General features: G+C 38.0%; 1 protein-coding gene across 1 annotated transcript in view; it reads right to left on the bottom strand.

Annotated features, from left to right (window-relative positions):
• Window positions 1–9689: 9689 nt before the first annotated feature.
• LOC149077895 (uncharacterized) overlaps window positions 9690–12215 on the bottom strand; it is a 74149-nt gene continuing 71623 nt past the window's right edge. The window contains exon 17 of the mRNA XM_089242077.1: window positions 9690–11702. Coding sequence (XP_089098203.1) covers window positions 11518–11702 — 185 coding nt within the window. The 3' untranslated portion in view covers window positions 9690–11517. The remainder of the gene's footprint in view (window positions 11703–12215) is intronic.

The raw sequence follows: 12215 nt of genomic DNA, 5'->3' as shown, positions 1-12215 counted from the left end.
TTTTTATGTGTAACGTAATGCTTGTAGAAAAAATTGCAGTCAGTTAGTAACAAAAAATTAGCTAATGAAAAAAAAAAATCATTGTCGATACTTTCAGAAATCAAAGTTGCGGTTTTTGAAATCATTTTTTTTATTGAAAAGTATCTTAGTAACTCCTATTAACCCGGTTTTCACGTTTGAATTTGGGAATAGCCCCAAATAATAATAATAATAAAAATGATAAGGCAAAATTTAGAATTCTTTTACTCACTTTTCTTGCCGAAATTTCCGCCGCTCATCCACCCGAACGCATATACGTCGATGCCACTTATTATCACTACAGTTTTAGTCATTTTTCACGGATTCCCATTCTACGGAATCCTCACTTGACGTTGTAGAACTATCTGATTCTCTATTACTTATTAATTGTTGTTGCTCCAACATGTGTTCCATCAGGCCACCTGCAATCCAAAATTCCTCTTCTTTTTCAATAACGTGCTTTATGCATTATTGCCAAAAAGAACGGAGAACGTTTTAGCGTGTCTATCTCTGGTGAAAAGCAAGATACAACTGTCACAGAAGAAAAAAATACACTGCAAGCCTAAACCATTGTGGGTCTCTCTCTCTTTCTTGCTTATTTATATTTATCTGGAGAGACACTAAAGGGTCATCTGGAGGAACAGCCTCTGCTGTGGGGGAGGAAGTTGGTGTGGGTGAAAAAGAGACATTACTTATGTCAACACCCTCCGCTATCGGCTATTGGAATTCAGAAACCACCCCTATCCTACGAACACGGCAAGAAATAGATATAAAAAAAAAGAGGGGGGGGGGGTCTGGAACCGTAACCTACCCCCATAAAGAGAGCCTCTCACAACGGTATCGGCGCTGTCGTGAAAGAGGGACAGTTCCTGTAATCTATGAGTGAATATCTGAATTCGTTGGAGGTTATTTTCGGGAGAAAAAAAAACCTGATTGAATATTCGTCTGGGTGTGTAGGCCTATAACTACATGCAAAACTGAATGAAAAATTGCATCGGAAAAAATTCAACAAAATGACGATATAATATATATATAACTCTCTCTTTCTCTCTGAGCAATCAAAAAAAAAAAAAAAGCACGATAGTAATATTGGCGGGGAAAATTTCTTGGAAATCGCGCCAAAATGTTCTTGAGCTCGCCATGGATTTTTGATAATGGTAACCAATATTTTTCTAATTTAAAAATTTTAAACGAATATACATTGGTTCAAAACGGTATTTTTTCAGTATCTTTTTCAAAATCATAAAAAAATTTGAAATATTCTATATAAATGATCATCAGAAACCTCCGATGTATGGGAACTATATTTTGCGGCGAAGGAATACACTCTCTACCTTTCTCTCCACTGCAAAGTTAACCTGAAACAAACTATAATAAGTTCGACGACAACAGTTTGACACGAGTCAGTGAGCCAATAAGTGAGCGAGGAATGACCGGGTGAGTGAATCAGCAAATGATGCAGTAGTTAGTGTTGGTGAGTGAGCGACTTAGAGATAGAGTAAGTGACCTAGTGAGTGTCACGATGGTAGACTGAGACCTAGACCCAGAATATTGATTGATCAGGTGGTAGACTGAGGGATCTACTGACTGAGTGACAAAATGCGTGAATTAGTGAGTACGTGCGTGACCTGGTGATTGAGTGCGTGACACAGTTAGCGACCTAGTCAGGAAGAAATACAGGGCGTTTCATAAAGAATCATCCGATTAAAAAAAATCATAACTATTCTGCTTTCAATTTTGATCGTGTGCTTCGTTTTGATCGAATAATATATAGGTAGAAAAAGGGAAATCTCTCTCTCTCTCTCTCTCGAGTTTCACGCAGTTTCCGACAGGTAGCGCTAACGCTCTTCCTTCGGCCACCACTTCAGTGTTTGTCAAGACGGTGACTGCACAACAGAATGGGTCACAACATGACAATTTTTTAACACGCTTAGTGTTTAGGAACGAGGCTACTTTTCATCTAAGTGGTGGCAAGGTTAACCGCCTCAATGTTAGAATATGGGGTATATGGAGCAGCATGAAATTGTACAGCATAGGAGAAAGCCTCGCCCAAAAATAAGCGCTTTTTGTGCAATTTCATAAGGTGTATGGCCCACTTTTTATTCATAAAGACCACTGTTACGGGAATCTCACATATCTCGATATGCTTGAAAATTGGCTTTTCCCACAGTTAGAAACCGATTCGGATGACTTCATTTTCCAGCTGATGCTAACAAATAAATTTTACGTTTTTAAGTGCAATATTCAATGATATATGCAAATTCAAGTAACGGAAGAAAGTTGGGAGAATACAGCGTTGAATACGGGTAAACCGCGTTTAGCCCGTTATGTAAGCAACGGTATATCACAACTAATAACGATATCCACATAGGTTTGAATTTGAAAAAAGGTTCAGGCCCATATACCGCAAGTGGTGAGTAGCCGCGGCAAACATTGCCTGAGGCAAGGGAGCTACGAGTGATGAAAGTTGAAAAATCGGCTGTTAAATTGTCTCACCGCCCATTTAAATTACATTTTAATGGCCCTGGGATTCACAAAGACTAAGAAAAGCTGCCGTGAACGAAACTTCGGTTGTGCCCCCGCTCCCTCTCCCCCCCGAACGGTCCTGGAAATGAACAGAACCAGCGCTATTTATTATTGGAGATCGACATCTAGCCATTAACATAGCCATTGTTCCCGGATTGGTACAGTAGTAGCTAACTTCGCATTTGGACTGTATTTCTCTAAAGGATAATTTCTGCATTTAATGGAATTTTATTCTATTCGCAGCTGAAGATCTCTGCATCGGCTTTATTAGCAGCTAAAGATGCCTGTACGTCCGTTCCATTCAAATATTTCTGCCTCCAATCATTTCGCAGTTTAAGATGTCTGTATCAGCTTCTTTCCCAGCTGAATATTTCTGCCTCTGCTCCATTCGCAGCTGAAAATATTCACCTCTGCTCCATTCGCAGCGGCTGAAGATGTGTGCCTTTGTTCAGTAACGGATCCAGGGGTGGGGGCGATAGGTAAGAACCGAATACTATTAGAAAATTCAAGATATACAGAAGACAGTCTTCTGTATATCTTGTATTAACAAGTGGATTCATGTCATTATATATTCATGTCATATATATAGCCATCTGGTGGCTCGTCGTCCATGAGCTATTAGCTGATCGGTTTCACCGTCCATTGCACGGTTCCGTTCGGCATATATACGCTCTAGCGAAGGAAAATCTCTATCTCCTCTGTAGCTTAGTGGTCAGAGCACTCGTCCGGCAATCGAGGGACCCGGGTTCGACTCCCGGTAGAGGCAGAGATGAGTTTTTCCCTTCCTTAAAAAAAATAAATAAATAAAAAAATTAACATCTCAAATAATAAATATCTTCACAACATCCAGTCTTCTGTATATCTTGTATTAACAAGTGGAGAGCGACATTCATGTCATATTAGAAAATTCTCCTGTCCCGTAAAATACAGGACGATCCAACGAACTTACACAATTCGCTTCTCCCGACACCTGTACCCGCACCTGGCGGTGCCCATACGGTCGCACGAACCGTCCCTAGTTAAGAACGCCGATTATGGTTTCTTTTCTGAATTGTTTCCAACTCTGCTTCAACATTACAAGAGGGTGCCCACATGCTTGCTTGACACAGCTGACCAAACCTCTAGTTGTGGCCCCGGGTCTACGATGGTCTTAAGGTGACCTTGATGTACCAATGGGTAGGGGCAGAAAAAGGAAAGGAATCTCTGCCCGTGCGGGATCTATTTTTGGTGCCCCCGATGGTGTTTATCAGCTCGACAATTTTTTTTTTACCTTCCAACTCGGATTTGGCATCCTTTCCTAGAGAGGTGCCCCATGTGGTTGCACAGATCGCACGGCCTCTGTGGGGACTGAAAGGCTTCAGCCTAGTTTCTTATAATTTTTGTTTTTTTCATACTATAAATTCTTTATCGAGGGACCAGTGAAAAATGTGGCCTCTAACAAAGGCCCCAACAAAGATCCCAGCCTAGCGACCCTTGCTGCAGGACGTGGGTGCGATAAATGAATCCAGTCTTCCCGACTAGGCCATTAATTCCTATAGACATCTAGGAAGTAATTAGTCCCATATATACCGGGTGATAAGAAACGTTACGCCGTCCACCAATAGCAGTTTTTTGTTTTGTTTTGTTTTTTTTGCCTTGTAGCATTTGCGGCGAATTGACAATGGCACTAACAATTTTAAGGAATTAAAATTAAAATTCAATACTCTAGAATACTTTAAGACATTCATTTTTAAAAATATTTTTGGTGCTGCTATCTACTTTCAAAATCAGAAGTGCCTTATGTGGGGATGACGAAGCTCAGGTATAGAAAACTAAATTCTTCTCATTCAGCTTTGCTCCTTAGAAACAAAGCTTATAAACTGACCTGAAAGATCAAACTTCCAGTTCAGTATAAGGGGCTGTTCAAGTATTACGTAAGGAAAATTTCAGCCATTTTTGACCCCCTGCCCCCCCCCCCCTTGACAGCAAAAGTCAGCAAAACATTGACCCCCCCTCCCCCCCTTGTCAGCAAAATTTTGCCATCAGCTCTGCCCCTCTGAATCCCCTCTGAATTTTTGTTTTTTTCATACTATAAATTCTTATCGAGGAAACCTGCTCCTAGGAAAACCCGGTTTAAGATCGTAAAAAGTGAATTTTTTCACATTCCACTTTATAGTAATGTGCTGCCATCTAATCTCAAACTTAAAAACGACTCATGTGGTGACGATGAAGTTCAAAGTAAAAAACTATATTATTTATTCCGCTCAGTTCCTTATAAACAAAGTTTAAAAACTGAACTGAAAGTTCAAACTGAAAGTTCGGTTATTTCATTTGAGCATAAGGAGACGTCCAAAACAAAGAACCTCTTAATGAGCAGACGACAGAGAAGAAGTCGGTTTGTTCGGTTCCCTACAAGCTAAGCTATCAAACAGAACTGGAAGTTCGAACTGCCAGTTCAGTAATTTTTTCAGAACACAAGGAGACGTCCATAACAAATAACCTGGAGAGAAGCAGACGACAGAGATTCCGAGGCTTGCGTTTAGCTGATATTTTGGCGGAAGTATCTAGCCGCCGCGACAGCAGCGACATCAAATGCAAGGAAATCACGTGACTGGGTGAAAACAAAGTTCCCTCCTGGCAATTTGCCCATAAAAATGTACAGTTCGGTCTAAAGATTAAAAAAAGGATAGAGAACTCGCATCTAAGTCTAAAGGTGAGAAAAAAGATTAAATTATTTATTTCATTTACACTCGAGAATCATTTCTTTCTCATCAATTCTGAATTTTCCTCCATTATTTCTGGAATTATTTCCCTTTTATTAATTATTATTTCTTTCATTACTTCTGGAATAATTGCTTTCATCAATTCTGAATTTGTTTCTTTCATTAATGCTGAAATTATTTCTTTTATTAATGCTGTTATTACTGCTTTCATGGATTCTGAAATTATATCTCATTAATTTTGGAATTATCTCTTTCATTAATTTTGGAATTCTCTTTATAGCCCTCTGCCAAGGGCCGCTTGAGTGATCTGGAACTGTGTCACGGGTCACTCAAGTTGTCTGTAAATATATACTGTAGGTCACTTGAGTCATCTGCGTGGAACTGTAGGGCTATTTAAGTGATCTATATGTATGCCACGGCCTGCGGGTCACTTAAATGATGTTGAACTGCAGTACAAGTGATGTCGTTAATGTGTCGTGGGTCAATCAAGTCATCTACAAAATCTCACTTGATGCATTTTTACAAAGTTAGATTATGAGGTCATGGGTCACATCAGATGACTCGCGTGGCGAGCCACGAGTTGAACATGTACGAATTTGATCCAGAGAGAGAGGGGCGGCTCGAAAAAAATCTCAATTCGTGTGAGACCTATTTTCGCACTCTTGGCCAAGCTTGTTGTTGTCGACAAAGTTTTTTTTCTTTTGTTCTTTTAACTTGGTTTTGGCGTCTTTGCTGTCACGCAAGAGCTGCACCTGATTAAACCTGCGGGCAGGGCCGCAACTAGGGGGCAGCAGGCGGGTATGATGCCACGGGTGCGGAACCAGATGGGGCGCCGAATTCACGATTTAACTGCTTCCTTTACATGCAAGGGGCACGAAAATTCCGCCCTTCCCCAGGTGACAAAGTATCTAGTTGCGGCCCTGCTCATAGGTATAGGTAATTAACATGCAGTTTTTATCAGCTTCTTTTTTAGTTAGATTAGAAGGCTAAAAACCCTTCTTAGTAAAGTCTTTTCATCAAGAAATAAAACTTCTGACCAAATGTCATGAATTGAACTATAGACTTCAGAAGTTGCGGTTCGGGGTGATGTTTCTAATGCAATTGAACCCCCATGACCCCCTTCCTTCAGAGGTGGAATTTCCTAAAACCCCATAGCTTCAGCGGTTTCGGCTTGGCATGATTTCTCTTTGTTACCTCTGTAGCCCCTAAGGGATGGAATTTTGAAAAATCCCTTCTCAGTTTGTCTTTACGGCATGAAATATAAAACTTGACAAAATTTCATGAATATAGGCTTGAGCAGTTGCGTCTCAGTGTGATTTCTGTTCACAATTGAACACCATCCCCTCCCCTTTTAGAGGTGGAGTTTCCTGAAACCCCATCTTAGTGAGTTTTAACGTCAATAAACAAATCTTCTGACCAAATTTCATGAATATAGCTTCAGCGGTTTCGGCTTGACGTGATTTCTCCATGTTACAATTGAACCCCCTTTTATGATCCCCTTAAGGTTCAAATTTTGAAAACCCCCTTCTTGGTTTGTCTTTATATCATGAAGTAAAACTTCTAAAACTTATTCTTAGTGAGCCTTTGCGTCATAAAACAAAACTATTGACCAAATTTGATATTTGTAGCTTCAGCGGTTTTGGCTCGGCGATGATGAATCAGTCAGTCGGGACATGTTATTATATATGTATGTAGATTACTTTCATTCTTGTATAAATTCCATCATTGAACATTCTCATCATTGCTTCCAAATTATATTTCAAAAGTTAAGAGTTGCGACAGAAAATCCAATGACTTTTTTGCAAAAATAATAACACAGCATATCTCCATCGATAACATTTATTTATTCAATGTTTTAATCAATACAATATGGTATTGCTCTGTATGAAAGCTATGAAGAAAATATTCATATATAATTCTTATTCGAAAATAAATTCTTATAGAAAAGTACAAAAGCCACAAAAGATTTTTTTATCCCGTCTCTTAACAAAACGTGTAACAAAAAAAAAGCTCTTTTTTTCAGTAATAAAGCGCAAACATCACACATACTAATTACTTCCACAAAGGGATGGTAAGAAAATAATAGCATTCAATGAGTAGACAATAGGAAATCGCAACATAGATTTTTTTTAAAAAATCATAAAACGAAACAAAAAATTGTCAATTTCTAACAGTTTTAAACGGGAACAAAAAAATACACATACTTCCCTTATGGACAATCTATTCACAGACTCTATCACTTGACACTTCAGGAACATTCACAAACTCGCACGAATACGAATATATTACTATAAAATGCCGATGGAACATAAAATATGTGCTTTGATAAGTGTTTCTATGTATCTAAATATACATATATACAGAAATAAATATGACTTAAAAATTCATGTGTGTGATAGGCAAATTGCTTTTTGTATGGCACAACATACTGAAATGGCGAGGGTAAGAAAGTCTGTGACACATTTTAAAAGTTGATATAAAAAAAACAACCAAATTGAAATGAAAAGAAAATTGTTTGCACTAATCAATTTATAATGGCGTAGAATGTTTCCGACAAAATGAAAAAAGAGTGAGTGGAAAATTTTACTCACAGATGGTATATATTTTACATGAAACCTCACACGATACATAAAAAGTGGCATGTGCAGATGGTGCAACAGATCAACATTTTTGCAAGCCTTATTTTTGGAGAGTCAGAGATAAGCTCTTTTGCATTTTGGTATGCTTGTTTGTAGCTAATTGCTAAGCGTGATGGAATGCAATCTGAAAATAGCACCTTCCGATACTGTCATGCTTGAGATGGCTCGTCCATCCAGTGAAAGAAAGAACTGTGTACTTTTGTGTACTGGTTGGTATTTTGAAACAAAATCTGTTATCAAGGAAACAAATACCTTCTGGATATTATGCCGAAGTGAACTCTGAAAAGAAAAGTCATATCATCTGTCCCGGACTCGAACCCTGGCCCTCTTGCAAACCGGGCAAGCATGCTACCATCTACAACACTGCAGACACTCCTGTATTCTTTATTTCACACACTGTGGCATGAGGCATTGAAGTAGAGATATTAGTAGCTTCTCTTAACCCACAAGTGGGACGGTAGAGAGAGAGAAAGACGGGTGGCTTCTTTGTCGGTCCAATATATCAAGGAAACAGATATTTTCTGTACATTACATCGAAGTGAACTCAGAAAGGAGAGTCATCTGGTCTGTTAAAACCGTCAAACCAAAAAAATCTATTATTATGTGTCTCCTGATGTCTTCTTGTGGGGATATCCTAAAATTTACATCTCATGCATAACCAACATCAATAAAATTAAACTGAGTACAAGAATGACGAAAGTGATTGAGATTCTTATGCAATCAATGTTTCCAGATGCGTGAGTTGAAATTGAGCATCTTTTAGGTGTAGCCCCGAGCTACAAAGGATGCTCAAATTAAAATGTGGTTGTTTTATGTAATGCAATGCATTATTTACTGTCTGTGTGCCATTTTGTGTGTCAAGTCGAGTTTTTCAGCACCATCTATGAGTGAAATTTCAAACTCTTTCTTTCGGTTTATCAAAAAAAGAAATAAGCCATGTGATAAACATTTCTGTACAAAAAAACAAACACATTTTTTTTTTTTATGTCAAGCGATTGATTGATTATTAATTTTAAAAAGCGTCATATGGATTTTTTTTGTTTATCCCCTACATAACAATCAGTTGTTCTAATGTTATTCAATCAACGTATACAGCGTTGGCTTCTTTTCACATCAAAAAGTGATGTCACATATGAGATCCATTCCTTGTTTTTTTTTCTTTTTTGGGCAAACAAAAAGTATTTTTTTCCCATAATTACTAAAATTCTCAGAGGAAAAATTGTGGTCAAGTTATGTTTTAAGTTGGCAGCAGCCATCAGGCTGAATCTTTTCCAGCCGTGTAACCTTCATGTGTTTGTGCTTCCAACTGACTTGGTTATAAAACTGATTTCAACCGCTCATTACCTTAATTAAAAAACAATGAGCTGAAGAACTTGTTGGAAATAATGGAATGATGTTCAGCTCAGGTACTTTGAATATATTCTAGCTTGATATGTTTCATTCTCCTTACCCCCAATAGTGGATATAAGTCATGAAAAACTACCAAATATTCTGGGTTTTTGCAGAAAGTTTGCATAAAAAACTTTACAGTAAAATCAGATTCATTGCAGCACAACCCTCTGGCCTGCTGGCCATGTGCAGTCTGCCAAGGGGTCCCATCCATCCATCTTGCGAAAGGTGTTCCGGTAGAAAAATATCAATACACACAACACGATAAAAGCCTGGGCTGATCATATTTCCTTCATAAAAATATGGGAAATCAATATCCATGTGGAACTTTGCCAATTATCGCAAAAAAAATTAATTATAAAATGCAAGTAAAGTTGCCAATAGAAAAAATTATCTATGTGTAATTATTATCCCAGTGTAATTTTTGAATGCAAAAGTGCAAAGAAACAATCTCAAAATCAATGTGTGGTGAGCGCTTTCATCTGATATGATCATTGGACCAGTGGACCAACATAAGGAGCACATGTGAAAAGTGCACTGATTTTGTTTTAAACAAAAACTTTTCAAGTGTTACTCTTATTTGTATACTTTTCTCATCCTTCCCAACTTCTTGTAAAGTGTAGGAATTTACAAGAAGTGAACAGGGACATTTGATTTTTGGACACCCTGTATATTTCAAGCACTCTCCCTCCTTTCTTTTTTTCATATCGGGACACTTGGTAACCCTATAAGCAGGGCCGTCATTTTAACTTTTTCTGGGGGGGGGGGGGGAACAAAGCACATGTACTCAATGTATGTATATATATCTATATATACCATTTTTAGTGTATTTTCAAAAGCCAGGGGGGGGGGGGCATCTCCCCCCTGCCCTCCTAAATGACGGGCCTGCCTATAAGCAAACTGTTCTTTTTCTTTCCTATGTTTTCTATATTAATGATGTTCTTTTCTCCCTCGATGAGTTTTAACAAGAAAAAAATTATATGGCCACCACGTTGGGCGTTTTGCCTGCTGTGGCCTTGTATTTGTATTTTGTTACATATACAGAGGAGGGCAGACACTGGAAAAGAAAGAATGAAAAACCTATTTTGTTTCACTAATTTTTTCCACTCTATTTTCATTCTCCTTGTTAACAAAGATAGCATTTTTTAAATGTATCGCTGGTGCATCAGTGAGAGCTGATCCCCCATTCAAATGTCTCTGTATACAGAGCAATCAGGCCTGTAATATTTCAGCATAATTACTAAACAAAGCAAAATAAACTGCCACGTTGTTACTTCCGAGTTCGGAAGACAGGTGGTAGCACTATTTGAACACATAACAAGCTTTCCTCAGAAATGAACTTCATGCTAAGTACACAACACATGGTGCATTCACACTTGTACCAATTCATTAGAAGTTCCTCAGAGGAATATTTATGAGATGCATGTGTGGTTTAGTAGTAGTAGTAGTACTTCAATTGAATCAGTGACAGAAGAACAGTGCGAGTCCAAATTACGCCATTTTCTTTTATGAACTGGTTCGGTAAATGATAATATAAACATTGAGCAATACTATACCAGCCCCTCTTCATTTGTTCCAGGTATGTTTAAAACTCGAATCAGTCGAAGAACTGTTCAGGAAAGAAAACTTTAAAACTTGATTATCTGGAATTGAGAATTTCGGACTATATTACTGTTCTTTTTTCTCACGGATTCAATTGTATATTGTCTAAATTTGTTGCCAAAAGCCTGTATGAAAATGGGTTAAAAAGCTCCCTGCATTTTCCAAATAGACAAAGAATATGAAGAATTGACATACAAATACAAGCTAATATGCAAAGTGGGGATGAGTGTAATTCCTCCCCCTCAAGAAAGATTTTAGCGTTTTTTTGCAGTAAAAAACTGAACACTGCCCCCCCCTCCTTCCACCCCTGAGAAAAAAAGTTTAAATGCTTTCCTTTGAAAAAATCCTATGTCTGGATTATATTCGATTTGTTTCAATGAATCACAGTTTTTACTACATTAAAAAAAATCAGTCTAATTGGTTATTGAGGATGTAGAATTTAGCACATGTTTACATTTGTATTTACACTGGAACCGGCTTGTGTGCCATAACAATGTAATGATAGATAATGTTGTAACAAAAACAAAAGAGAAAAAGTTGTAATTTGATTCAACAAATTATTAAAAAAATTTAAAAATGAAAATTTTTTTCATTTGTTCTCACTCTTGTTTGCACAGCAAACATGTCAAAAACTAAAATATTCACTTCTTTGTCTGCGAAGCCATCGCTTTCAGCTGTTCTTCCAGGTACGTCTGCGACAACATCAACAGTCGATAACGCTGCCTCAGGTTGCGAGCCCTGACATGGGAGCTGACTATTTCTACTGTGTGCGAAGATGGGAACCAACCTCTTAGACCATCTCTGATTCTTTCGCCTTCATACCAACCTAAAAAGAATAGAAATTAATTGAGTAAAGCATCACAAATACGATTGTGCTGTGTTACTGTTTGAAACACTAAGTAACGGGGAACTTTGGTTCATGAGCGATTGTGCTGTGTTAAAACTCAAGTATTTTCAGAATGATACAAAAGACCAGAGGGTTTTGCTTCGGAATCCCCACTTACATTAACATCCAATAAAAGGATGAGAGTGTTTTAGAGATGGCAATTTTATAGGCAGTGAAATCTTAACAAATGAGCCCCCAATTAAAACAGGGGCCTTTAAATTATTGAAAGGTTTCCTTCATACACGTGTACATACAATGCAGTTTTCAATTTGCTCATCCATTAAAATAAAAAAAAGAGCTCCAAAAAATGCTCGAGCCCGGCCCCTAAACTCATTGTGGTAGCTTTGCTCACTGTGAGAGAAAGCAAACTGTTGGTTTTTCATTTGTAATCAACATCAGAAAACGTGAATATGCATAGCCTCATAGACTAGTTCTCATTGCAATAAACGACGA

Source organism: Pholcus phalangioides, unplaced genomic scaffold (genome assembly GCF_987345545.1).
Source record: "Pholcus phalangioides strain wild (caught in Gottingen) unplaced genomic scaffold, Ppha-v1.0 ptg000014l_1, whole genome shotgun sequence".
NCBI lineage: Eukaryota > Metazoa > Arthropoda > Arachnida > Araneae > Pholcidae > Pholcus > Pholcus phalangioides.
This window is presented reverse-complemented; position numbering and strand designations above follow the sequence as displayed.